The sequence below is a fragment of the Neopsephotus bourkii genome, unplaced genomic scaffold, assembly GCF_033783945.1.
Source record: "Neopsephotus bourkii isolate Nb327-2 ecotype Australia unplaced genomic scaffold, CSIRO-AGI_Nbou_v1 NB_234, whole genome shotgun sequence".
Lineage (NCBI taxonomy): Eukaryota > Metazoa > Chordata > Aves > Psittaciformes > Psittacidae > Neopsephotus > Neopsephotus bourkii.
In genome coordinates this window covers 14,209,248-14,236,890 of record NW_026900744.1, presented here as the reverse complement: position 1 = coordinate 14,236,890, position 27,643 = coordinate 14,209,248, and the positions used below count along the sequence as shown (strand labels likewise).

The 27,643-nt window shown below is 44.2% G+C and overlaps 1 protein-coding gene across 16 annotated transcripts in view; it reads left to right on the top strand.

Moving 5' to 3' along the window:
- Positions 1 to 27,643, top strand: part of PACS2 (phosphofurin acidic cluster sorting protein 2) — a 76,017-nt gene that overhangs the window by 35,308 nt on the left and 13,066 nt on the right. For 5 of the 16 annotated variants that reach the window (XM_061345395.1, XM_061345408.1, XM_061345407.1 and 2 more), the window contains 16 exons: positions 362 to 487; positions 2,542 to 2,704; positions 3,954 to 4,027; positions 4,797 to 4,877; positions 6,291 to 6,350; positions 7,540 to 7,697; positions 9,754 to 9,844; positions 10,660 to 10,737; positions 11,492 to 11,613; positions 12,350 to 12,485; positions 13,146 to 13,250; positions 14,778 to 14,884; positions 15,582 to 15,736; positions 19,164 to 19,274; positions 21,343 to 21,451; positions 23,390 to 23,422. In XM_061345395.1, the coding sequence (XP_061201379.1) occupies positions 362 to 487; positions 2,542 to 2,704; positions 3,954 to 4,027; positions 4,797 to 4,877; positions 6,291 to 6,350; positions 7,540 to 7,697; positions 9,754 to 9,844; positions 10,660 to 10,737; positions 11,492 to 11,613; positions 12,350 to 12,485; positions 13,146 to 13,250; positions 14,778 to 14,884; positions 15,582 to 15,736; positions 19,164 to 19,274; positions 21,343 to 21,451; positions 23,390 to 23,422 (1,709 nt within the window). The remainder of the gene's footprint in view (positions 1 to 361; positions 488 to 2,541; positions 2,705 to 3,953; positions 4,028 to 4,796; positions 4,878 to 6,290; positions 6,351 to 7,539; positions 7,698 to 9,753; positions 9,845 to 10,659; positions 10,738 to 11,491; positions 11,614 to 12,349; positions 12,486 to 13,145; positions 13,251 to 14,777; positions 14,885 to 15,581; positions 15,737 to 19,163; positions 19,275 to 21,342; positions 21,452 to 23,389; positions 23,423 to 27,643) is intronic. The other 11 variants (XM_061345400.1, XM_061345399.1, XM_061345410.1 and 8 more) reach the window with 11 other exon arrangements.

Here is a 27,643-nt window from a genome sequence, read left to right as displayed (position 1 = left end):
GCTCCAGTTTTGGGCAGCCTTCATTCAGCTGTTGTTGGGAAGTGTCTCCTGGAAACTGCTTTTCTCTCTGGAACAGGGATTGGGCTCAGCCTTTCCCAAACTGAACATCTCCTCTGTGCCCCATGGTTGTGTTTTCATTGTGCTTGGCTGGGGAAATGAAAGCCCAGACCTGAGCTGTTTGGGCAGAGATGAAGGCTTCCTTGGGATAATGAAGGATTGTCCACTGAGTGTCAGTTAGCTGTAGCCACTTCTAAAAGCCCTGGGGCTAATCCCTAGAAATGGAGTTTAGTTGTGGAGCAGGCAGCTTGAGAGATAGCATCAAGAGACATAATAAAGTTTTCCCTTGTGTTCCCAACTGCAGTACCCTCACTTCTTGAAGAGAGAAGGCAACAAGCTTCAGATCATGCTGCAGCGGCGGAAGCGATACAAGAACCGAACCATTTTAGGCTACAAGACTCTGGCTGTGGGGTCTATCAACATGGCTGAGGTGAGCAGAATTTGGCACGATCTCTTGCTACAAAGGTAGATGTTTTCTCTTCTCTTTAGACCCAGTGTTGTGACTTTCCTCATTGACTAGTACCTCACGGGATTTCATATAGCTGTTCATATAGCAATCGGTATTCAGTGGACAATATTTTAAACAGATTTTACCACTGTGTGATAATAGTAGACATTTTCTGGATATTGAGAGCTAAAGCTTTCACAAGACTAGCTTTTTACCTTGTGAAGATTTTGTTGTTGGATGTTGGGTTTGGTTTTTTTTAGAGTTACAGGCTCCAGATCTTAAGTGCAGAACAAGACAGACAGGGTCCCTCAGGCAAGCCTTCCAACCCTAAGAAATGCTAACGTTAAAGCAAGGTTTGCTGTTATTCTCTGTGCTACTGTACGAAAGTTAAGGATAATGTACTTTCATTTTGCTTAAAACACACTTTGCAGTTCTTATTTCATGACTTGATAATTTGGGTGCAGCTCTATTCATGAGAGGTAAATGATAAAATTTTTGGACTTACATTTGAAAATTAATGCTGGAATCAAGTATGGATAAATTATTCACTAAGGCTTTCTGAATGGCTTAGCTCCATGCTTCATTATTTCATGCCCTGTTTAATCTCTGCTGTTTCTGTTTCTGAGTATTTAGAGATGGACTTAGCAGTAACAAGTTCAGGTTAACACCAATATTATTCACAGAATGCAGTCTGATGAAAAAATCATTTCCACCCAAAATAAACTAGTCTTATGCTGTGGTGACTTTTTACTACACTAAATAATTAATTATAAAGGCCACTCCTTGTGTGTGAGTTAAGTTTCCCTTAGACTTGCAGTAGACGGTGAATTCCCCATTTGAAGTGGCTGAATTCCGATGTGTAGCTGTGTTGTAGCTGACATTTTTCGTGTACCATGTTTGGTTTGTTTAAGACTAGAAATTAAGTACTGCTGTAAGGCAGAAAACATGTGGCTCCATTAGTTAGACCCATCAGTGAACCTGTAAGTGTTGGGCACTTGCTGCTGCTGCATGTGGTTTTTCTTAGGCCTTTTTGCAATGTCAGCTGACTGAGGTTAGACAGTCAGAGATTTTCAGAGGTGCACTGTGTTAAGGTGTACTTACTCTCCAGCTCATGTGGGCTATTTCTGAAACTGAAGAGCTGAGGAAAACAAATTTTACAAGCCTCCTTTGCAGTTTATGGTATGATGACCCCGAACAGCACTGATAAGTTTCTTAAAAGTAGAGTTCACTTAGCTGTTGAAACAAAGCAATGAACTGGAGTTGTGAGTCTGAGCAGAGTTTAAGACAGGGAGGTATTTGTTCCTCACCAGCTCGGGTGTTTTTAAAGCCACACAAGGAGTTGACAAAACAGCCTGGAGTATGTTATAAAGCTGAGGTACAGGCGTGGGGATGCACTTTCGGACTCCAGTGAAGCAAGAGAAGGACATAAGTCTTAGGTTCTGGGAAGAACCATGTAAGTGTCAAATGGAGGAGAAACCCACACTGAGATGGCCCTCTGCCCTGACCATTTGTCTTGTTTTTCATGACCCACTGCTTCATTATTCTGGGGTGGCCAGCTCCTCTGAAATTCAGGTGCCAGCTCTCTGGAGTGGGTTTTTTTGCTTTAGGAAGCACTTTGCATCTGTATCTTGCCATTAATTTTTGCCTTTAATGGCTGTTCTGATGGGCTTTAACACAAGATGAAGTTCCTTCATTAGGTGTTGAGAATGTTGGTAACTTGATAATTCAAATCAGTACTGTGCCATGAAAGCAAATACATAGTAATGAGGTATCGAGTATTGTGCTTCAAGCATGAGCTAATCAACTGTCAAGCTCAGAATGCTTTTTGCTTCCTTCTGTCGATTCCATTAGTAGTCAAAATCTCAACTAGCATTGAATATTGCTTGCAAGTGGCTCCTGCAGTTGCAGGGTGTTGACTTGCTTCTGTACTTGAAAACGTGGAGTAACTCTATTAATGTAAATCTCTCATATTGTGCAAATTATGCAAGTTTAAATACATTTAAAGGCCAATTTGTACCACTTCATTCCTGTCCCAGGTCATGCAGCACCCAACAGAAGGTGGCCAAGTTCTGAGCCTTTTCAGCAACATCAAAGAGGCTGCAGTGAAGGTAGCAGAAATCTGGATCTTCTCCTTGTCAAGTCAGCCAATTGACCATGAAGACAGCACCATGCAGGCCAGCCAGAAAATCAAGTCTACAGGTGAGAGTACAGCCACATGCTCTGAAGACCACTGTTTTCCTGAACTAGCCAGAGTTAAACCCCACCTGGGCTTAGATGCTTTCAAGGCCAAATAACTGTTTTGCACAAGTTGCTTGTCTATAACTGATTAATGCAAAGAAAACTAAATGGTTTTTACAAAGAAAATTAACATGTTTTTAACCTGTTGCTATGTCACCAGAGTGTGACAAGAGCGGGAGATTGAATTGTCAAAGCTTCTCCTGCATCACACCAGGCCTGAGCCATCCAGCAAGGGTTAGTTGTGTTCTCACCAGTGCTCTTCCAGCATTACTGGTGGGCGTGCTGAGAACCTGTAGCTTCTCACCTAGCTAAAGGTGTTGTATTGAGGATATTTGCATTTAAGATACTTTTCCAACTTCTTTTTCCTTTGAATATTCTACAGTAAATCTCATTAACTTAGGTGAGACCTGCAAACCTGCAGCATGTTATGCTGTGGTCTTATGGCCTGGTTTGATGAATGTAAATCCATGGTGTTGTGCACCATTTAGGAAAGTCATTGGGTTTCTGCTTGTGGTACTAGCCTTCTGCTCACTGCTAGAAGAGTGACCTGTTGAAGATAGTGCACGCAGGTGCTTGTGTGTTGTTGCCTGAGGTCAGGCAGATCACCTGAAATCTCCTTTCAATAAAGGATACAGACTCTCCTGGCATATCTCACTTGCTCCTTTAAGTCAGTAATGCCCATGTTGGAGGGAAAAGTTACCTCCGTTGTGGAGAAGTCTCGTTTATTTGCTGCTGTCTGTCAGGTGGTTCTTTCCAGGATAGAAGGGGATGGTGTTTCAAGAAGCCTTATCTGTATGCTTCAGCTTTCTTTCTATTAAATGTGTTTCTCCTTATTCTTTATCTCCAGGTGGTTTCCATAGAATCATAGAATAGTTAGGGGTGGAAAGGACCTTAGGATCATCAAGTTCCAACCCTCCTGCCATGGGCAGGGACACCTCACCCTAGACCATGTTGCCCAAGGCTCTGTCCAACCTGGCCTTGAACATTGCCAGGGATAGGGCATTTACTGCTTCTTTGGGCAACCTGTTCCAGTGCCATCTCACTGGGTCTAGCACAGACAGAAGATGAGCTAAGATAAATGAACAAGCATCTCCTTGTCTGCTTCCTTTCTTGATCTGTGACTGTTAGTTGGCCTTCTCTGCTTCTGAGATGAGACACTTGCCTTAAAGGAGTTTCACAGGATCTCTCCCGTCTTTTCCTTCCCTTTCAGACAACTATTCCGAGGAGGAGTACGAGAGCTTCTCTTCTGAGCAGGAGGCCAGTGATGATGCCGTACAGGGCCAGGTACTGTTTAGGGCATGGCTTCTTCCTCTGAGGGCTTCAGTGTAGTGTGTATTCTCGTGGCTCATGCTTGAAACTAAAAGCCTATATAACTAAACCATGACAGTGCAGGACTGTCACCAAGTGTTTAGCTGCAGTGGCAAATGCCTGCACAGTAACCCATTTCTTCCACCATGCTGTTATTTATCTGTTCATGTATTTGGACTTGAGCTCCCTCTAAACAGTAAACATTAGCATCTTTGTGTATTTCTCAGCTTAATGGTCAAGGCATCAGTTGATAACTTCTGTAATACTGATAGGATTTGAAGAGTCCATCTAGATCCCCAGCTGGAATTAAAGGGCAAGTGGGGTCTGAGTCAGTCTTTAGTCTTTAATGCCTTATATAAAATAGGTCCTTATGAAGAACCCTCTGGCTAGATGTGAGATGCTTTCAAATTTGGGTCTTACCTGCCTTCAGACTCTGGCATTACCTGCCTTCCATCTCCTGGAAGGTACTGAGAGAGGTACCCCCTGAAACTGGGGGCTGTGACTATCCTTGTTCCTTGAATGTAGAACTAGGTCTGTTTTTCTTCTCTAAGCTGTTATTCCTGGCTCTCTGCAGACCTGGTTCACTTCCTTTTCCCTTTGCCGTCATAACTGCAATTAAGGCAAATGTTAAATGCCTGGAAGACAAAGCAGCATGTTCATCTTCATAGAAGGAACATTTTTAACACATGAATGTTCATGTGTCTCCAAATCACAAAGGTAACGCAGGAATCCTCTTTCTGTTCAGGATTTGGATGATGATGAGTACGAGCTGGGGAAGCCCAAGAAGCAGCGGAGATCGATAGTAAGAACGACGTCCATAACCAGGGTCGGTGGAAATTAGTTTTACTAACACTGATGGGGTTTGGTCAGGATGCACCGTGCATGTGGCTTGTGGGGGCAGCAGTACTAGATGTGTTGGCCCAGCAGAGAGCTTGGGGGCACGGTCACAGCATGTGAAGAGCTGGCAGAACCAGCAGGTTCAGAGAGTGGGGCCATCCAAGATATGTCTGTGTGCTGTCTTGAGTATCCTTTGGCTGTAAGGTTAAGAAGCTCCAAAAATCATGTAAGTGTATGAAATTAATTTCCACCCCCATGAAGAAGCCAGTGCAGAATCCACACTCATATAAGTCCCAAAAGTAGCTGTAAGTGAAGGGAAGCTCTTCTGTTTGTACTGTGCATGGAAGAGGCCAGTGGGAAGGTTTCAGAATGAAGTTAAGTAGCTCTGTCAGGGGCTTGAGCTTGACAGATGAACCTGATTTAGTGCATGGGATGCTGAGTAGAAGTAGCTGGATATTGAAGGCTTTCGCAAGTTGCATGCAGCTATCCAACCTCTCTAAGCAAGCATGCATATGCCCATAAAGCTCATACCTTGTGCAGAGCAATGACTTGTGCTTGACCATGCCATAACACAGCTTTTTGCTTATACAAGTGTGCTTGAAGTCTGTGATGACAGTAACTCAGAATTGCCAACGTAGTCTAGGTTTCTTTTTGGACCTAGGAGTAAGTTTGGAGATTGTCCTACCTCCCATAAGGCTATTTCTGAAATCCATGTTTTGATAATCTCTGAAATAAACCCTATTTTGACCTGAATCTGACACTAAAAAGATCCTCTCTGAGACCAGGAGCATGCTGGTTCATATCCTTGGTGTCCTTAATGTTGTTTTCAGGAGTCAGTAACCAGCCAGGACAAAATTGATCACTTAGTTCTTAAGCAGCTTTCTCATAATAAGAATAATGTCTTTCTAGCCCTGACCTCTGAACTGATACTGAATCTCCAGCATGTGGGGCTGATGCAAAACTGGGTTTAGTGGCCTGGTGCCAGACATTTTCCACTCTGTTTCCTCCTGACACAGGGATGCCGCCTCTGTACCAGCACATATCATCTTTTCTTCACAGTGTGCATATTAGGTTTGTCAGTGCAGGAGGAGATCTGGCAGATAAAATGATTTATCTCCTGTGTCCACCAAGAGTAGTGTGGCGTCTGTCAGAGCCAGGAGGTCTATGTTGCTTGGGGGAGTGTTATCTGGTTTGTTGTAGTGCAGGAAAGAAAGTTTGTAGTAGATGTGGAAAAGCCAATTTCAACATAAGAACAGCAGAGACTTGGTTTGTGATGTCAGGAGTTATTTGATTTGAAGCAGCAGCTACAGCACCAGTGTCAGAGGCATCTGAGTGTTTTGCAGACTGGGAGAAAAGTGTTCACTTAATGCTTTACTTATGTAAAAGTGTCTTTGACTTGCAGCAACAAAACTTCAAGCAGAAGGTTGTGGCATTGCTGAAGAGGTTCAAAGTGTCTGATGAGGTAAGTAATCCATTCTGTAAGCCTTCCTGTCTTGTGTGTTGCCCTCTGCTTGGTGCATCTTGCTTTAGTCTTCAGGAACACTTTTCTGTTTCCCCCTAGTTCCCTTCATTTTGTTTTCTCATCTGCAGTGGATGTGACCTTTCCTTACACCCTGGCCTTGCATGGAGGCTTGAGGGCCAACTTTAAAATGTCATCAAACAATTTCTAGATCAAGTTTTATCAAAAGCAGATTTTGGCAGCTGTGTATGTACCCATTAGTTTTGCAGACTCATTTGGAATTATCTTTGACCATTTCAAAGGCAAGTATACAAGGAGTATATTGCTTTTGAAGTTAAATCCCAGCCTGTTTGATCATCTTACTAGAACAGCCAGGCAAGACATGAAAAACTTGGATAGGGAGCATGGGTTCACAGGAGAGTCAGTGTTCTGGTCAGAGCTGAGATCCAAACCTCAAGAAACCTGTGTGACATTAACTATCTAACATAAAAACAGTTAACATCTCAATTGGTTGTATGGCTGTGTGTTGATTTTGTGGCTTGTGGGAAAAAGCGAGTAATTCCTCATGCTTCCAGGCAGTTCTGTTAGCTTTGCTGTTCTTCCCAAGTTAGCTCAGCAGAGTCAGCACCCTGTGCACAGCTGCCTGCTTACTCTGGTGTATATGTGAAGCAACCTGTGGAAGTTCTGTGCAAATACCTGTTCTTCTTGGGCTTTGCATGTTGGTCCAGCTGATGCTTGTCCAGATTTCAGGCGCCTCCTGTGGACATCTTTGGCTTTTCTACCTTCTTGGTTATCAAATCAGGAGGTGTGATGGCAACTTCCTCAGTAAAACCCAAGACTGTTGGGAGTACTGCATTTATGTTGTTCTCAGAAAACTGGGGCTCTATTAGGCGTCTTTTCAAAGCCTTGTTTATAGAAGGGGTTTGAATAATACACATAATCTGTGGTTAATAGCTTGTTTGTGGATGCTTAGTCCAAAAGGTAACTTCTGCTTAACCAGACGCTGACAAGCTTGACCCAAAGCAAAGGCTTCTCATATATAACGTTTCTGTTGGATATAATATCCTTGCACTACGAACAGAATCTTGCTTCCAAGTCTGGTGTGCTGCATTCCTCGGGGCATCTCAGGTGACATGGGATTAGTCTGGCTCCTACCTGAGTCAGCAGTGCCTGCTTTTTGTGCTGTGTGTAGGTTCTGGATTCAGAGCAGGACCCAGCAGAGCATGTTCCAGAGGTGGAAGAGGACTTGGACCTTCTGTATGATACACTGGATATAGAGAACCCCAGTGACAGTGGGCCAGAAATGGAAGATGATGACAGTGTCTTGAGCACTCCAAAGCCAAAGTTAAAGTAAGTGTGGGGAGGCTGATGCTGGGCCAAAGAGAGACTATGTGCAGTGTCAGCACAGATTAGGTGTTCTTTCTATTCCCACCCCTCCATCCTGTTGTTTGTTTTTTTTTTCCTCATCTTGACGTGCTCTTGGAGCCCTAGCATGTGCTGTTACAGTGTGAATTGCTGCTTGTGAGCTGGAGGTAGTGTGTGGGGGTCTGACCTCCTTTTAGTCTCATTTTTATCTTGTTTCTTGTGCAGATGTTTTGCTTGCCCTGCTACCTGAGCACAAGGGTAGGAGTTGCTGACTGGAAGGCAGTAGAATTGAACCAAGTGTTTTGAAAATATGGTAGAAACAGCCAGGAAATCTGTGCTAAGGCAGAAGTAGATGTGGTTGGAAGCTGCAGATATAAAGGCAGGGATGGACAAAGCAGACTGTGTGTCTCTGGAAAAGCTGATAAGACCCTCTGTGGAAAGAGGGTCTTTGCAGGCATTAAGAAAGCAGAACTGTGGGAAACAAAGGAGCCTCTGGGCCCAAGGGGACTGACTGCAGCACACATAGATCTGTGCAAGCGTGTTCTGAACCAGCTTTTGTGGACACTGACGTATGGGTAATCACTGTGGAGCTGAGCCAGGAGTCACTGGCTCAGGGTGTTAAGCAGATGCAGAACCCCAAGCTGACAGAGCTGTGTCACATTGCTGCCAAATAAAGACTGAAAACATGACTGAGCTGCACTGATGCTTCTGACTGGCATGTGGTTGCATGCTCAGGCCTTCAGTGTTGTGGTGGCTCTAAAGAAAAGCCTACCACAGCAGTTGGTCAATACAGTATCTATAAATGCCAGGTAATTACCAGCTGTCATAATTGTAATTAATGTTGAATATCCTAATTGGGCTGAGAATAGATTTTGAGTCTGGAGCAACTTGTTCTCTATCAGCAAGCCAGAAGATGTCAAGGATATGCTGGGGCAGCAGTAGTAAGTGATGGAGCTCCTGGCTTTAAAGGCATTTGGAGCTTGACCCAGTGTATTGCAAGTTGGTAGACCCTACCTTGAAGGAATCTGAAAGCAGATAAGGTAAGCATATGCTTTGAAACAAGCCAGAATGTTGTAATGTGCACACTGAGAGCTCATGTCCTGTTCACTGGCGCTAGCTGTTCTGGGATATGTGGTTACAGGAATATTACTGGAATAAGAACTTACTGTGTCTGGTCCTGAGGAGACACTTAGTGGTTTGCTGTGTCCAGTTCTTGTGTTCACATCTTGAAAGGATGTGATAAATGCTGATGCTTGTAAGCAGGTATTTCCTGCAACAAGAACAAAAAAAATCAGTTCCTTAAATTGTAATTGACTCTTGTAGCTGGTGTGATGAGCTGTCCTTTTACATGGAAGCACAACCTGATTGTATGTGCTACCTTATCTTCCTGAGCAACTGTGTAATCGGATCATAGGGCTGGCAGCCAAATCCAGATGCAAGCGTAGTACCAGGAGTCACTTACCCACAGGAGCAGAGTATCCGTGAGGGGCAGTAGCTCTACTTGCTATATGTCAATCAAGAGTTAGGCACTGTCTAGGCTGGCATGTAGTTCAGTCAGCATTTGCAAAGCTGAAACAAGAATTGCAGTGTGATACTTTGCAGCTTGTGCTTGGGGGGTAGTAGGGTACAACTGCTCCTGCGGGGTGAATGTGCAGTTCTGTTCTGCTATGGGAAAAAGCTGGACCTGCATGTACACTGTTGATTTTCTGCTGTTTGGTGTGCAGTCTGGGGGCATGCAAGTATTCCTAGGAAGGGCTTTATAAGTATGATGTGCTGTGTGACAGGTGACACATTGAATCCATTAGATGGAGGTCTTACCAGTTAGTGTCAGGGCTAGGCAGAGGTCCTTGGACTTCCTGGCTTCTCTTGCTGTTCTGGAGACCTCCCTATCCTTTCAGAAATAGCCTGTAAATGTTACTGGAACCACTGCGGTGCAGTGAGACACTCTGGGAGCAGTCACGTTGCTTTGCTGTGAATGTGGTGGACTTTCTCTTGTTAGTGGTTTTGATAATAAGAAACGGTTTTTTCTTTCTGTATTCAGACCTTATTTTGAAGGACTGTCACACTCCAGCTCTCAGACAGAAATTGGTAGCATCCACAGCATCAGGAGCCAGAGAGAGCCATCAAGTCCTGTAAGTCATGTTTCATGAAGGTTATCTATCTGCAGGTAATATAGCAGACTTGCGCTGTTCTCTATTTGCATGTGTAAATTAAAGCACCCTCTCTGACTTCATCCAGAGACTTGAATGCAGAGATACAAGACATACAAATTTTCTGCTAAGAAAACATGGGGGGGGCATGTTTGGGGGTTTTGGGGGATTTTTGGTTGGGGTTTTGTTGTTGGGCTTTTGTTTTTATTTGAGGGGGTTTTAATGTTGTGGGGTTTTTTTGGGTTTTGGTATTTTTTTTGGTGGTGGTTTTTGTTTTGTTTGTTTGGGGTTCTGTTTTAAGCAATAATTGTATTAACTCAAGGGGTACTTCTTTAGGTTATATATTGAATCCTTGCTAGCAGTATGAATAGCTCCTGTTTCACATGTACTTGAAGTGGCTACCAGGATGGGAGATGTTGCCTGGGAGCTTTAGGTACTCCTTGACACTGTTGCAGAAGGGTTTACCTTAGTGCTGTTGGGTTTCTTTTCATGCTGGCTGGGAGCAAATGCTGAGGGGAAGCTCAGCCCCTTTTCCATCTCCTCATGTATGGGCATGTTAGGCTCATAGAATATCAGTCTTATTCTAGGGCACTTCCTTACCTCTACTGTGTATCAGCTACTGCTTTGCCCATCCCACACGGATGTGTTCCTGGTGTGACTGGGAAGCACTCCTGGTCATCCTGCAGAGCTGTGCACTGTTTACACAGAGAAGTGTGTCTTTTTAGCAGCCTGATCCAGAGAGCATGGCTGAAAGCTGTGCTGGTGCCATACCTCCTAATGATTTTTCTCCTCTCAAGCAGGTAGAAGTGCCTGAAAAGACAAAGAGTCTTGGAACCAAACATGCAGGCGACAGTGTTTCTGACACTGTCTCTTACGTAAGTTGAAAAGACACTTCTTAATGTAACTCCCGACAGTTTGGGTGTCAGCTGTGAACTGCATTCTGTGCCATGTGTCAGTCTGTCCATACAGTTGCATATGCAGCATAACTTAGTAACATTAGCTGCAGTGAAGATATTGCTCAGCTCTTCTCCCGACTTTAGTTGTTGGAGGTTCTTGTCTCTCAGTTTTTTGAAACTTAAATACTGTACGTGGCCTTCTGTTGAAAAAGCCTTTCTCTTGGTTTAAGTAAGGTTGCCCCGAAGTATGCTGCTGAGCATGTGCATTGTCCTGAAAAATACTCATTTTATCAGACAGAAGTATTACTTAAAGCTGAATTGGCAGAAATTGAGCTGATCCTGGGATAAAAATCGCGAAGCTCAAGTTGCTCTACTGTGGGTATGCAGTTTTAACATTTCTCCCTCTGCTAGTTCATTTGGGTAAACTGAATTAATCTGCATTTCGTGAGAAGACCTGTCTCTAGCTTTGAGCTGGAAGAGTGCCTATTCCATATAGCATATCTAGGCACTTTTTCTACCTCCATCTCACTTGTGAGGGAGGCAGAGCTGAGAACCTGGAGCCCTAGATAGCCAGTATTGGCTTCGCCCCTTGGCAGTGATTGGCATGTCTGGAAGAGGAAGGCTGAATGTGCCCCAGACAGAGATAAGCTGGTGTGCCTCCTGCTAGCCCTTGTGGTAGTGAGACCTAGGGGAGGGTTTGTTCCCAATGAATTGGTTCCCTGTTTTTTTGCAGGAGCCTAACCAGCAAGCTGAGGTCCCCGAAGCTGAGCTTCCCACACCAGATGTGTTTGTTGAGAAGCTCCCACCCAGCGGGAAGATCACCAAGACGGAGTCCCTCATTATCCCATCCACCAGGTAGAGTGGTGACGCAGCACTGCGCCTGCTGCAGGGCTGCAACTCATTGCTAACATTTGTTCATTAGCCTCAAGCTATTGACTGCAAGGACACCCTCCTTGTGTTCAAGCACTTTAGTGGTGGATCTTGAGCACTCAATAAATGAATCCTCAGAAATCTGAAGGGCAGCATTGCTCTGAGGTTGCTCATGTTTCCTTTGTTGTACCTACTCCATGTCTAAGGAAGTTTTTGTGCAACTCTGGAGCTGCTAAGTCAATGTCTGGTGCAGATTTTGGCCTTAAGGGTGATTGTCAGGTCTAACTTATGTCCTATTGAGCTTTTCCAAACTGGGTAGCAAATATGGGCTTAAGCAACCCCACCATATAGTTTCTCCAGCTATATGCAAACAGATAGATGTTCTTTTGAAGAAGTATTTCTGTGCTGCTTTTGGGTGTGTGACTGCTATTTGCTTGGCTGGATCCTGTTATACTTGTGTAGCAATAGCAGAGTGGCAGTGTGGGTATTAGCATGGACTGTGGAAGTCTGCCTGGGACTCCTGGGATCAGGCTTTGTAGCTGTACTCTGTGCTCTGCACTATCAGAGGCAGAATTAGCAGATAGATCTTAAGCTAACTCAGGTCTGTGTGCATGATTCCCTAATTCCTCCCCACACATTGTTGAGGTTGCCAGACTGGGTGATCTGGGATTTTTGGGGATGTGTATATCACAGAAGCTGGAATGCAAGCACATCTCTCTAGCAGGTCTGAAGGGAAGCAGACTGGACGTCGGGGAAGGAGTACATCTCTGAAGGAGAGGCAGCCCGTGAGGCCACAGAACGAGAGAGCAAACAGTCTGGACAATGAACGCTCTCCAGACACGCGGCACCACTTACAGGTGTGAAAAAGTGTCTCTCCAGCCACCACTCAATAGTTTTTCCTCTTCTCCAACTGTCTCTTGTGGTTCCTTTCCTTCTGGCCCAAGTGCCATCCCTGTTGGAAGAGATCTGGGCCCTGCAGCTTCAGGAAAGAGAGTATTTGTCTTGGCCGATATCATACCTTACATCTTGTCCTGGGTTCAGCTTAAACCATGACAATTCAGTCTGCTGGGTTTTGCCAGCTTACTGCTTTGTCAGCCCACCATAAACTGAAAGCACTGGAACAGATTGTTGTGATGAGAAATTAACAGGGCTGTGTTGAGGAATGACTCCTTTGAAATAAGGCAAATTGCTAGGGATTCCAAAAGGGGACTGACTTGTGCAGAGCATATGTGCCATTCTTTTGTTAGCTGTGGGACACACTTAATCCCCTTCTTGAAGGAGGTTGTTCCTAACTTCTACGAATCCAAAATTCCTTGTGCTGCTGTTGGTATGAAGTGATGTAAGTAAAAGTGAATGGCAGAAAGAGTAATGGCCAGTGAAACCAAGATGGCTAATAAAGGGGCCTGCAGGGGAGCTGGCCATGTACAGCCACCTCTTATGAACTGCAAGGGCTCAAGCTGGTGGCTTGACGATTAAAGCTGAACATGTCCTACTGTTCTCTCTGTCTTTATTTCCAGATCCCCAGGAAAACAGTGTATGACCAACTAAATCACATCCTGGTTTCCGATGACCAGCTGCCAGAAAACATTATTCTTGTCAATACTTCTGACTGGCAAGGTCAGGTAAAGGCACAAGATGTTACCTGAAGCACAGTTCTTCACTGTTCCTCCTCAGGAATGGACAGGCCTTGAGCTCTACCACTAGCCAAGTAGGTTCTGCTGCTTGGTTGGAAGAGCCTTAGTGGTGCATTGGGGGCCGGCAGCATACTAAGTGTTCAATGCCTACAGATTGGATTTCATTTGACCAGGAGGTGCTGTGGATCTTGTAAAGCTTTCCCACCTGAGTCTTCCAACAGAGTTGGTTTTTTTCTCTCTTCCATGAAATGCTGTTCCTTCTGGTTATCAGCACACTGAGAATGGCTAGACCTTTGCACTCAAGAGCCTACTTCTCAACTGTGGTAGTCTGGGACAAAGGAAGCAGGGAGGACTGACCTGTGGTTTAGGCTGAGATTTCTAGGCACAGGTGGCGAACACAGGAGGAAATATTTCAGGTCACCTCTGTGTTGCCTTGCACACACGCTTGTGATTCCTGGCTGCAGGTATGTCAACCTGTTTTTTCTGGCTGAGTGATAGTTGTATAAAGAGAACCCTGAGCAGTCCTTTCTTCTGCTGTCAACATGGGGTGGTTTGTTACAGGTTTGGAATGAGCTTTGCTCCATTTGGAAGCTTAGTCTGGGAAAGCAATAAGATAGATGTGGAAGAGGACCAATAAATGTGCGCAGGGTGACTGTGGCCTGTAAAACTTATGCCAGGCTCATAGAGTTACATTGTCTGGTTTGGCTTTCTGCTTCTGGAAGACCTAGGGTCTCGATGTTTGAGGGAGCAAAAATACCAGCTGAGCTACTGGTTCTTGTTTCTCTGTACTTGGAAGGTAGAGAAATGCTTTCTGGAGATGGGCATCAGTCATTGTACATCATCTTCCAGTAATTCTAGCAGCTTGTGCTTGCAGTACCGGAGGACATGAAGGTAGCATTGGCTGGAGTGTACAGATTAGTGGTGCAGAATTTGAAAGCTTGAGGTGATTGCTGAGTTTCATCAATATTATGTCCATGTATACCTGAGGTCTGTGTTAACTTGTTTGCCATTAGCTGCATAGAAAGGAAACTCATGAGGAACGCGTGTGTTGGTAGACCTGTTCCCGTTTTAGTTCTTGAGGGTAGCCAGAACACTGCATTTGTTTAAGTCCTTTTGAAATCAGACCAAAATGCAACTGCAGTTCCAGAAGCAGGCAACTAGACAGAATCTATTGTGCAGTGCTGTCTGCTAGGTGAATGACCTGTTGCTGTCCTGCTCCCTGCAGCCATAAACTATTGCTGTTATATAGTTGTCATTGCTGTGTTTTGGATATAGTGTTAGCATTTGTCAAGAAGGTGCAATGTTTCCATTTTTCTAGAAGAAGATCTTTCCTTTGGCTGATTCACAAAGATGAGGTATTTGAGAAATAGCTCTATGACTTACAAATTGGACATGGTGAAAGTGCCCACGCTTGGGTGTCAGAATACCTAGGAGGCTAGGGGAGGTACATTTTCTTCTTGTGGTAAGCTGTAGCAAAAAAAACAAAGACTACAAAATGTTCTGTTCTTTCCTCAGTATCTGTCAGATGTCTTGCAAAAGCATACCTTGCCAGTGGTCTGCACATGCTCTTCAGCGGATATTCAGGCAGCTTTCAGCACTATTGTCTCCAGGATACAGAGATAGTAAGTTTTCACTTTGTTTATGTGGTTTGTTGAATCTTAGCTCTAAAAGCCTCTCAGCTCCTGTGCTCCAGTGCCCAGGGAGTTCTCCTCCCAATAGCTGTGAAATACTTCTCCCTTCCAATACTTCTCCCCAGTGTACTCTCCTGTAGTCAGAGTTGTCTGACTCTTCAGCACTTGCCAGCCCTGCACACTGCTGCTATTCTGCCATGTGTGTGAAGGTACATTTATTTCATCAACACCGGTGATTTTAAAAGGCTGTGCTTTGGAGGCTGCCTCATGGGTCAGATCTAATAAGCAGTAAAGCATACAAAGCTAATAGGTAGGTTTTTAAATAGTTCTTCCCACACACCCTGCAGTAATTCCCAGATCAATTCCTCAAGGTATTCCCTAGATACCTACTAAGGGCTGTAGGTACCTAAGTATGTTCTCTGATACAGCAGTTAGTTGCAGTAAGTACATTCTAACCTAGATAGTTGAGTCCAGCCCTTCAGATAATCCAAACATGTGAAAGAAGGACCAAGGAGGTCAATTAAGAAAGTATTGAACAATGTAGAATTGAAGCTGCTAATAATCACTGGTGATACTGCTTTGTGTATTCTGCTCTTCTGCTGTAGTTGCTATTAAACAGGTTTGTTTACTTGTTCTGAAATGTCTGGTTGGAAGCACAATTATGAATGTTTCCTCTTTTTCTATCTAGCTGTAACTGCAATTCGCAGCCTCCAAACCCAATTAAAATTGCAGTGGCCGGAGCCCAGAATTACCTCAGTGCTGTATTGAGGCTCTTTGTAGAGCAGCTGTCTCACAAAACCCCAGACTGGCTTGGCTACATGAGATTTTTGATCATCCCTCTAGGTAAATAAGGATCAATTTTTCTTCTTAGAAAGATGAATGAGTTAAATGGGATGTGTTCCCTCAGGAAAAGCCTTTGTGGAAGCTTTATCTTGGTATATGGCTGTTAAATGAGGCAGATGTCATGCTGTCATAGTATTGTGTAATGCTTGTGTTGTTGCATTTGCATGTGTGAATTCCATCTTTACTTTCTTAGAACTGTCTTGTGATCACTGCATCCATTCTTGATGCCAAAGTGTGCTTGTAAACATTTTGTTTGAAGCAAGGGGTTGAACACTTCTCCCATAAAGGGAGGTTCCTATGTATCTTTTAATCACAGTACAATGGATGCACAGAGTAACGTTGTAGAAGCTCTTTCCCTGGCTGAAATCTTAAATTCATTGGGCACTGTGTTTCCCAGAGCAATAACTGTTCTGGCTTCTCTGAGGCTGACACAATAAATGTTTATGGAGGAAGGGGGTTTGAAAATTTTTAAAGGCTGTGAAACTGCTGAGAGATTAAATTATTCAAATTACATGTATCTTTTGACCTTTCCTTTACGTGCTGTTCTCCTCAGGTTTTTCCTTCAGCTTTCCAGCATTTTATCTGTGTCTTTCCAGCGGTCAACAAACCTGCCTGACTGGAAAGTTAACTCAGCTTGGACTGCTGTGTGTTGGGGAAAGCTGAGTGGACTGATGATAATGTTAGGGGTCTTGTAGTAGTTAGAAATGTGAGGAATGTTGTAGGAGTGAAGCCTGGGAAGCCAGGCAGTCACTGGTGCTTGTCAGCAGGGGTATCTGAGCAGTGCTGGTGGTATAAGGGCATGATGTCAGAAGCCAGTCTAGTCCGAGGCTTGGATTGTGTGCATGAAGGACTTGGGTGATGGCGTTTGAAAATCACTTTTTCTCAGTATTTTTCAAGTCTTCTAGGTTTGTGACCAGCTCATGGCAGTTGCTGTAGGAGTCAGAAGCTGCTGCCAGGCACCACAAACAGTGCGGTTAGGCTGTTGATTTGCAGAAGTCAAATGAAAAATGCAGAGGAAGAGAGCTGAATCCGTCAGAAAGAAAGGCATTTAGTTTCCAGAGCGGTTGGCAGGAAGAGAAAAGAGAGCCCCTTAGGGGGTAAAAACAAAACAAATATTTCTGCAAGGTTAAATGTGCTTTGAATGAGAGTCTGTTTGACCAAGAGCTTTGGTCCTTGCGTGCTGTCTCCTGGCCTCAGAAGAAGAGTTTTCTGTCCTGCAGTCTTTAACAGCCTGAAAATACTCTCTCTTTGAAAGTGAAATACAAGATGTAGCTATTGTGTCTTTTGTGTTGTTTTTTTAAAACTTAAAACTTTCTTTTGGGATTAAAAAAAAAAAAAAAAAAAGAAAATTACTGAAGCACTTTGTTAATGGAACTGCTTCAGAATGGTGAATACTTTTAAAATGTACTTTAAATATAGAAACTTCTCTAACAGGACCTTTTCATACAAGTCTGCTGTATTTCCTGGTTGGACCAAGTGCCTATTTCTGGCCAGCTTTGTGGCAGCTCATGAAAGTGATTGAGGCACAACCTCTCTTTTCTGACAATTAAAAAAAGCACCCAAGACAGAATGGTGACTGTGCTAGAAATATCTAAAGAGAAAAGACTTCCTACTGTTAGCAGCACCTTCGAAGTAGGAATGGCAGAGTTTTTCCTAAGATGGTGTTATGTGCTTAGTTCACAACTACATGCTGCAAAGTATTTTATGAACAATGAGAAATGCTCAGTGTCTGTAAGCATCCACACCGGGAGATTCACTCCAGCTTCTGATTCTATGGCTGAAGGACATCTTTGAAGTCAGAACCAGCATATAAACAACTGAAAAGGGGCAAAGAAAATAAAAGGTAGGGGATAATTCTGGTTGTTTGGGGTGTTTTTAGCATTTTAGTTAGCTCTCAGGGATAGAACTTCTTGGGGACCTCGAAGTCCCCAAGCACGTCGTCAGTACGTGCTTCCAACTGCATCTGCCACATGCAGTGTGTCTTCCCAGCATGTGGGAAGGCTTTTCCAGTGCATGGTGCAGAGCTGTTCCACGTGCACTGTTTAAAATTCCACTGAAAAGAAATGATGGGTCTGAAAGTAGCCATGATCAGTGGGGTCCAGGAAAGAACTTAGACCACAGTCTAATGACATTGAGGAAAGTTCAGAGAGACCTGCTTGAACCTTTCCTGGAAGTCTGGAAATTAGCCTCATTCTGGAGCACTGCAAAGAGTTGGGGTTTTTCCACCATGAGCTTTATTTGGAGGGTGGTGAGTATAGTTAAGCAACTGGGTGTTCTTGGAAGGAGCTGTCAGGTTACCAGTTCCCAGCTGATGACTCAACTGGAAGTCCCTGAAAGTGTGGCTTGATGTGAGAACTTCGTATGCAGGAAGGGTAAAAATGAGATGATTGGTAGGAACCCTGAGGCTACTTCATGGCCGATTGTAAGTGTACAGGACTTTATGCTGAGCGTGACTGAATTGTGGAGACTGGAAAGCACAACTCTTCCCATGTGTTGAAAAGACTGGAGGGGGTAGCTGAAGAGTGGATTGTATGGTCTGGGGACATGTGTGGCCTAAACTGCAGGTGGGAATTTTTTACCATCTCCCAAGGCAGAGTTTGTTACTTAAATGCCTTCCCTGCCCTGCTTAGTATAAGTATAAAGTTAGATTTCCACCCAGGGCTGCAAGCTGGAGGCTGGGAGCACAAACTTCATGCAAGGAAGTCTTTTCATGTTCATAGAGGAGCCACAAGGCTTAGCCAGAGCAAGCAGGGACCTGATGCATATGCCAACATTCACTGGGGGACTCTAATCCTTGCACTCTGCTTCCTGTTTTGAAATCCAACCCATTTATTAAACTTTCAGCCCTTCTGCACCAATTGAACAAGCCTTCCTGGGTTGTTTTTCCTGGTTGGAGACAATTGCCTCTTCTTGGTATTGTAAAATAGATGTGGTGTGCAAATGGTGTATGGAGGTGTTGTAAAACAGCTGTGGTGTGCAAATGGTATTTGGAGGAAGGCGTCTGACTCCTTTTGCAGAGGTGTCCTGGCTGCAGTGCAGGCTGTGGTCAGGAAGGGCTGCTGGGAAAGCCCCTTGCAAAGCTGCATGAGATGGAGAGCCATGGGGCATCCATGTCTTCCAGATCATTTATTTCCTCGGCAGTTTCCCAGTCCTGTTTTCTTTGGCTTTTTAAAATTTAATTTGGCAGGAGAAAGAGGGAGATGTCACTGAAAGATACCAGTGGTGTTAAAGCAGTCTCTCTGCTGGGAAGTTTATTTGCATGCTCTTGTAAAGATAAGCTGGACTAAATTACTTGGTTATTATGGAAGAGATTTATTTCTGGGGTGTCTAGTGTAGTTTTGATTTTGGAATTTAATTCCTTACAGATAAAAGAACATAACGTTTGGGGCTGGGAAGAACAGCTGTCATGTTTTCCTTTCTTTCTTAGGCTCTCATCCAGTGGCCAAATACCTGGGGTCTGTAGATTATAGATACAACAACTTCTTCCAAGATCTAGCCTGGAGAGATCTGTTCAACAAACTTGAAGCACAGACCACTGGTAAGACCATGTGTCTGTGTGTGGCCTGTGTGGGATGAAAGGCTTGAATGAGTAATTTCAGCAAATGTCAAGTAAATACAAGAGGAAGCAGACAAAGGGTTTTGTTCCTCTTTTCTCCCCTCTCTACCACATTCCCTTTTCATATGCTGACCTTTGTATGTCCTCCATGTGGTGGTTTGCAAACAGTTGTTGGCTCCCAGAGGCACTAGTTGCCTCTGAATCATGCTGCTTTTACCTACCTCAGGTTTGTTTTTTGCTGTGGAGGTCTCATTACCAAGTTAAGTACATTGCTTTCTTTGGCCTTTCACAAACTATCTAGCCTGAAAGGATTGGGAAACTGGAAGCTCTTGGAAGATTATCTCCTATTAGTTGTGTGTGAGGATGACCTTGACATTTCTGAAGTCTGCTGGCAGGATCTTTCTTATTAAAACTTAATTTTATCCTTCACCAGTGTTGTAAGAAATGGGAGCTGCCCTAGGTCAGATCAACGAGTTCCTGTTCTTATCTGAGTCTGTTCTAGGCCAGGATAAAGCCTCACAGTGTTAGTGTACTAATTTACTTAAAATATTAATGCTTACAGTTTTTCCATCCATTCCTTCAAGGACAGAAAGAAACAGGAGAAAGGAAGATTTGTATCTGACATTTAGGGCTATGTGAAAGCTTGAGACTTGACTGAGGAGCGATGCCCTCATGGCAGCATATCCCATACAGAAATTTCACTAGAAAGAAAAAGCTTTGGAGATTTTGGATCACCAGGAGAGTGGGGAGGTTGTAGTGTGGTTCTCCTGTTGGTATTGCTGAGTGCTTGGAGCTCCCAGGATGCTCTTAGAAGTCCTCTAGCCATAAGAGGAGGCAAGAGAGACTTCTTCACAGGTGATTGTTCAGAGCTTTTTCCAGCAAATGGGAACTTGGCCGGACAAGTCCTTGGGCAGCCTGTTATCAAGGTGAAGTTTTAGCCTTTCTTGAAGCAAGATGCTGGACTAGAGGTCTCCTGGTATGCCATCTACTTACGCTTTTCTTTGATTCTAAGCTTGTGGAAGAACAGATTTCTGGAACTGGTTTCTTTTCATTCCCTGCTACACTTGGGAATGCAGACAGATGTCAATATAGACTTATTTTTTGTGTCTGGGTTAGGAATCCTTCATTAGCTATACAAATCCAGCTTGAGAGCCATACCTGTTTCTTAGTTGGTTGTATGCTGCAGCCCTTATTTGCCTGACTGCTATGAGGAAAATTCAGACTCATTTTTGTGTAGTCCAGACCTTTTAGGTTCTCCATTTTCATCTGTGCAGCGAGAACTGTACTTAGACACTGTAATGGCATATGTTGATATGGTGAAGAATCCTAATTCTTCACAGTTCACTGTTCAAATTCAAAGAGTTTGAGTTAAAATGTCCATTAAGGTATTGTGGTGATATGTGCCTGGTGATACTCACTTGCAGTCCCTTGATCTCACAGTTGTGGCTCTTTGCTTGAAACCAAAGAAATATGGAAGGCATTTAGGAAATGTCTTCCTGTCAACTTGAATTAAACACAGTCCCACAGATCTGAAGCATACTTACTGCTGCGTGTGTCATCTTTGTGCTCTTCCTACCCTTGTGTGTCTCTCAATCTTTCTGGTTAACTCAGCAAGGCTGTGAGTTCATTAGGAAATCAGGTAACTCAAATACTGGTGTGAGCAGAGCAGCTCACCAAGGCCCTGGAAGAGGTGGCTAAGCATGTTCTTCAGCAGATACCTACAGTCAAGGTGCAAAAAGTCTAAAACTGACTCTGGGCAGGTAAACAGTTTCAAAAAAAAATAAAAATCTCTTTCACAAATATAAAATGACCATAGTACTGCAGTCAATAATGATGTGTACAGATGTCTGTGAATCCAGTGTGCCTTCCTAATGTTTTTACCTTGGTGCTCTTGTAGGATGTTTGCTTTTGTTCACACTGCCATGCTCTGGGGTAGACTGCAGAGCTTCCTTCGGAAGATGAAGTGGAAATGCTGGCTGAGCAAATGGAGGACAGTGCTGGTGACGGTCTGAGAAGTCACTTAAATTACTTTGTCTTTGTTCTATTGCAGTTCAAGAAACACCTGATGTTGTCTCCCGGATAACGCAATATATAGCGGGTGCAAACTGTGCACACCAATTGCCCATTGCTGAAGCAATGCTGACATACAAGCAGAAAAGGTATGTCACTAACGTAATACTTACTCTCCAGAGTGAACATCAGGTTGAAAGCAAAGGGCTTTTCTTTTCTTGTGTGCCAGAAGTCTTAAAGTCGCTCCAAATTGCAAACACCCTAGGAGCCTTACAGTAGTCTGCACCCAGTGGTACGTCCCATTTAGATAACAGTGAATCTACAGCAGTGTAGTTATTTTAAGTGCAGTGACTTCTTTGAAGACGTGAGAGGTTTGGGGAAGTGGGGACAAGGTAGGATGGGGGAATGGACAGATTATATCTGCTTAGGTTCCAGAGATCTCTTACCACAGAGATGTTGGGTGAGTAAGACTGGACTGTGCATTCTCACCCAAAGTATCTTCCATGAGATCTGGCCTTTTTACATGGGTGTTGGGGGAATTGAAACACATTCTTTTTAGAGTGTAAATAGCAGAGCTTCTCACAGGAGAGACAAATTCCTTGTTGATTGGCAGTTGCAGACTACCAGAATTCCTACTGGGGAGGGCTGACATTCACCAGGTTTTATTTCACAGTATCACAGTATCACATTTCAACTTCTCTTCAGCAATAAACATCCTTAGGAGGGAGGATTGGGATCTGAAAACAAGGTTTCAGAAGAACGTAGAGCCTCATGTGGCCATGGTGCAGGAAGAAGAGTAATTGTCACTGAAGGGCAGAGATGCATTGTTTCTGAGGCACAGATGAGAATAATAGACTCCAACTTACATCCCAATTATTTCTGAGAGCAGGACAAAGGACTAGCAATCATTTAAGGACTAGCAATCTCTTGTGAGACATGGATGCTGTTAATTGTTAATTACTACCCTTCCCATGCTATAGCTGATCTTTCATTTTTGGTCTGTCAACATCCCCCATTGGTGCCTCCTTTGTGTAAGAACTGGAAGGAATTAAAGGTGTGGATAGAGTCACCTTTTTTCCCTCTTTTTGGAAATGCTCATTGTGTATTTTCATTCTTGTGTCTGCTCTACATTACTTTGCTGAAATGATTCAGTAACATTTAGCCCATTCTTCATGCTCTCCTAGGGAAAATATTTCCAGACTGACTAGTCCATTAAGAAGAGTGCACACTCTTCATGTGTTTGTGAACTTCTGTGACGTTAACCTGATAAAGGTGATGTTTGGAGAGCCACAGGGTACTTGAAGCACTTAGCTTCAAGCTTTCGTTTTGTTTTTGGTGTGGAGACTTACCTCAGTTACCAGTGTGGAGTTCAGACACCCTTAGTCCAGTGTGAATCCATTCTGATGGCTGCCTTGTTCTTTCTCCACATCCTTTGGTTACTGGGTTCTGCACTGCTCTCCACTGCCTTCTCCATTCTGTTACAGGTTCATTTTTGTCATTAACACACATCTAATCATTTTCAGTTTCTAATGTGCCCCAAAACCTCAGTTTGGTGCTTTGTTGAAAAACTCTGAAATCTACTTCAGCAATGCACAGCATTTAGCACCCTAGCAGTGTGTATGACTGCTTAACCAAGCTGGGGTGACGACGCATTTGGATTTTAGACTCTATGGACTTGGTGGTACCATATCTGAAGCTGTTAATAGACTTAAATCAAGATCAGACCCTGCAGATGGTTACTTGGAAGAGAGATTGCTGAGACTTGTAGTCAGACTCGTGGCACAGCCTATAGTATCTGTTAGTTTCTGTTGTGTCCACTTTAAAGTAATTTCTGCTTTCAGCTAAGTACCCCATGAGCAAACTGGAGTGTGTTAGAGGAACACGCTCTCCCATGGAGTGATGGGCAGTTACCTCCCCGTGTGGCTTTCTTTAGAATTGCAGCTCTCTGTCATTGGCAGCAGTTTAGGGAGTGTATTGTGACGAACAGCACAGAAATTGTGTCTCCATTAGCACAATTGAATTAATGCATCACTTTGCTGTAAGTATAATAACATATTTATCTCTTTCTTTGGTTGCTTTCTGAAAAGGAAAAAGAGCTTTCATTTTGATTTTACCTTAAGGTATCAGTTCCTTTTAGGTTCCCTCTCCTATCTCCTGCCTCTTTTCCCCCATGAACTTGTCTTTTGAGCCTTGTTTAACAGTTCCTGCAGGTCTGGGATGCACAATTTCTGCTTTAGATTAAATTCTGCTTGCTGCTTTGAAACCGTGGCATCTGCTGGCAGAACGTGTTGTTGACAATGACTGCTCTGCCTTTGGACCACACATACAGGTTCCCAGGATGTAGATTGAATGGAAATAAAGGGGTTAGTGAGAAAGAGTAGCTTTGAGCAGTAAAACACAAAGAAGGCAAAGGTTTTTTTCTTCCTTTCTTCCTAGTCATCAGGGAGTATAGTGTAGCTCCAAAAGGATCAGAACTGAGCAAAGGCTTTTCAGTTCCCATCTGTTGTAACTGGAGTGCTGTAGATGGCACTTGGTGGCTCAAGGTGGGGTTCAGCTGTGCAGTGTCTTAAGTGCACACCAGCAAATCTTCTTCCTCTAGTCTAAAAAATTGAAGATAAGCCTCTTACTGGCAGGCTATAGGACTTCTCTGAGCTTAAGAAAGAGGAGACAGATGTGTGCTAGCAGTGGAGTTGTGCTCTCTGAGCTGCCTCCAAGACCCCCCTGCTCTGCAGGGTCCCCTACTTCAAATCATATGATTATTAAACATTGGTTATTTTGTCCTCAGTTCACAAAATTACTGCAACTCCCTCTCCCTCAAGGCCAGAGGTGAATGCTGTCTCCAAGGCCAGCTTTCAAGGCAGTGATCGGTGTAGAAACAGCAGCGGTGCCTACAAATTCATTGCAAGACAAATCTCCCAGTATCCTAGCATTTGCTCTGTTAAACAAGCCCTAGTGGTCCAAGGAAAGCCAAGCCAGCCTTTAGAACATAGCTGTATGTGATGAGCTGCTTTACAACTTTATTGCCAGCTATCCCTACTTTGACTTACCTCCGCTCTCCTTCTTGTCCCTTTGCTGTGTTTGTCATGGCGAAAGGTTGGCGCATGTACTGCCTGTGATGGACTGCAATGGTGTGAAAGCTTTGTCCATTCTTTTGGAGCATCTGCTGACCTTACCTGAAATAAAGGGGGCTGTCAATGAGAAAGGGGTTCAGAAAGGAAATGAATTGCCATTTCAGCTGCTCTGCATTACATTGGATGACTGAGTTTGTCTGTGAGCACTGGGAGAATTACTGGTTACTGAATTGTCAAGAACACTGCAGTCTGGGCAACATCTGGGGAGCTGAGACCATAGTGACAGAGGTGGCCCTCTCACTAGGAGGGGTATATCATTGATGCTGATATCTCTCTGCATTGCTTTCATTGTGATATTTCAGATCTGAGACTTGACAGACACTCCTTCCCAGTGTGGCTGGATTTCTGATCAGTTCTGTGAGTCTGGGCTGGTGGCACTCACTATAATTCAGTGCCCAGCACAGCTCATGACATGTGGCTTCTGCCTTGCACTGGGGGGTTCCTGGAGAATAGGAAACCATGTAACACTGTGTTCTGCCTGCTGTGTGTTTCTGAGGCTCTGCAGAATAGCGGATAGGCACAGTCCAGTGATTTCTCTTGTGTGCTGCTTCTAAAATACACCCTGCAGCAGTTGCTAAATGTGGACACAGCTGGTGAAGATGGATCCTGTCCCTTCTCTGGTTCAGCAGTGCCCATGTCATCTGGCCGGCTGCTGCATGAACCCCTTTGGGCAGCTGGTGGTAACATAACAGGAGTTTACTTGTGCCCTTTTCCTGGCAGAGCAGTGCGTAAGGGAAGAATCAAAGCTCACGAAATGCTGGATGTCCTGTTGAGTTATGTCCAAGGAGCTGTAGGAAGAAGAAGGGCGCTGGATGGGAGTTTCATGAGGAAGCAGAGAGGTGACTTGCCTGATGTGTTATGGGGACCTGGAGTTGTTCTGTCTCATTGGAGAGTTTGATCACTGGAGGCTTGTGGAGTAGGGACAGTGTTAGCCAGCAGACAGCTATAGTTGCCCAGTGGGAAAGAAAGATGCTTCATGCCAGAGATGAACCTTGGAGAGTTGTTGGTATAGTGCCTGGCCTGAAGTGGCTTAGAGGCATGTTAGTCCTTCAGTAAAAGCCCCCTCTTTCCTGTTGCAGCCTTGCAGCACTTGCCTGGAATAAAGGTGGTACTTGAGATGCTCCTGCTAGGAAATCTGGTTTGGGTTGCTTAAATTTAAACAAAATCTTACGAAAAGGCTAGTAACTGTCATAAGTGCTGTGACGGTTCAGTTTCTCTTACTGTAATACCTGAGTGCTTTGCAGCTTAGTTTGTACTTTGCCCCAAAAGCGTGAGAGATTATTACTTCTCATTGTCAGGTGGGTGACTCCTGGTGTTGTGGTGGCTTCTCCTTTCCAGGAGCCCTAAAACATAAATCTGACTATCTGTCTTTGTTCAATCTGAATTAATTTCTTGTTGTAGGGAGGGAACCTGCAAGTCCATTTCTGGACAGTTTACCTTTCAAGGACTGACTGCAGGTGGATGGATTTTGCCCAAGCAAAAACGCTGATTAGACAGCTCCCCATTCCAGATTAGGACTTTCTGTCTAGTCTCTCTGCATAGGTCTGGGTTTTGGTTTTCCTCAGAATGTGTTTGTGGGTTGTTTTTTTTTCTTTTCCCCAGAATTACAAAGGTGAAGTATCAGTAATACTGATAAACATGTTAAACATCACAAATTGCAGTCAGGCCTGGCTTTAAGTTACAGCTGAGATACCAGGGCCTTATGGATAAAATTAATGCCTTGGACATGGCCGGGGGGGGTTGAAGATCTCACAGGGAATCTGTGCAGCTAAGGTATAAGGGGGAGACTGCCTTGTCAGAGACAGGGGATATTTTAGTTTCAGGGCTGTGGTAGGAGGAATAGAAGAGACCATCACCGAGGTGAAAGGGGTCTGGATTAATATTTTGGGACCCGAAGGACAAGAATCAGGAAAGAACATGAAAGAATGGGTGAAGAACAAGCATGGTCATCTCAGCTTTCCTTTCATCCCCATGAAGAGCAGCTGCTTTGATAAGGTGTGTTTTCAGAGGCACATGTGCAAGATCAGAGTTCCAAAGATGTGTGAAAGGACTAGACTAGCTGATCTGAAATCCAGTTGGATTGCTTCAGGAACCGTCTGTGCATCATTGTGAGCTGTGATAAATGGTGGCTGAGCAAATTATTTATTTCGGAATTGTCCCTGAGCTCTCCTCAGTGGGAGTCTCAGCTCCCAGGGGGAGCAAAAATGAGTTTTCTGCTGGAGTTGGGCATGGTTTGCTTTTGAGAGCTCAGAGGAAAGCCATCCAGTAGCTGAGATGCTTGAGAGACTATTGTGCTTCCCTCAGTTGGTCAGCGGGACTCGCTTCTGCCTGCTTCTCAGCCCATGGAGCTGAAGAAATGAGAAGAAAGCTATTCTGTTCTGTTCTTCTCCCAACAGCTCTGCATGTTTCTTGTTTCCCTTTGCAAAACTGTAGCTGGAAGTGTCATGTTTGTAGGAGATTTATTGCTGGGGAGCCTGCAGCCGTGTTTGGAAAGATGCAGCCTTTCTGGCTTCCATCACAGAATTGGGGACTTGGTCATTTTGCCATGTGCTTTGGGGGAAGAATGAAGGTGCGGTGCCTGAGGTTGTGAGGTAGGAAGGGATCAAAGCCCCTGGCTTTGCCTTAGGGATAGGTAAGCAGAGCTGAGACAAAGTGAGAGGCTGTTTACGCAAGCACACTCTGCTTTGGACCAGGAAGGAGCTCTGGCTGGGTCATGTTTGGTGCAGTTCTATGCCATTCTTTCCATAGGGCTTACAGGAAACTGTGCTAATCACACAATGGTTAGCAACCTTGGTCCATTTGATGCATTTCTGGTCTGTGCTGGAAACAGCACAGAAATACCTGCTTGCCTGAAGTGTTTGTCCTCTACCCAGTGATATTCTGGATGAAGGAAATGCTGGATGGTCTTTCGTTGAACATTGCAGTGCTCCAAGCTATGACAGATGCATAAGAGAAACATGAGAATTTTCAGTGTTTGTCTGCTTCCTGCCTGTTTCCTGTGCTTGGCCACTGAGAAATGTTGTGTGTCTTGCTGATGAAGTCACTTCTAGTGCTGAGTTGTAGTTCATGGACATGCTTCTGCAGTCCTCTCCTCGCCTGTGGGTCCCTTCATCTCTGTGCCCTAGAAGGTAGCAGAGGTTTTGCAGGCTCCCTCCAGCCTGCCTGCATCCTCAATCAGGTCTTTCCCCTCTTGTCTTTGTTGGGTCTCTC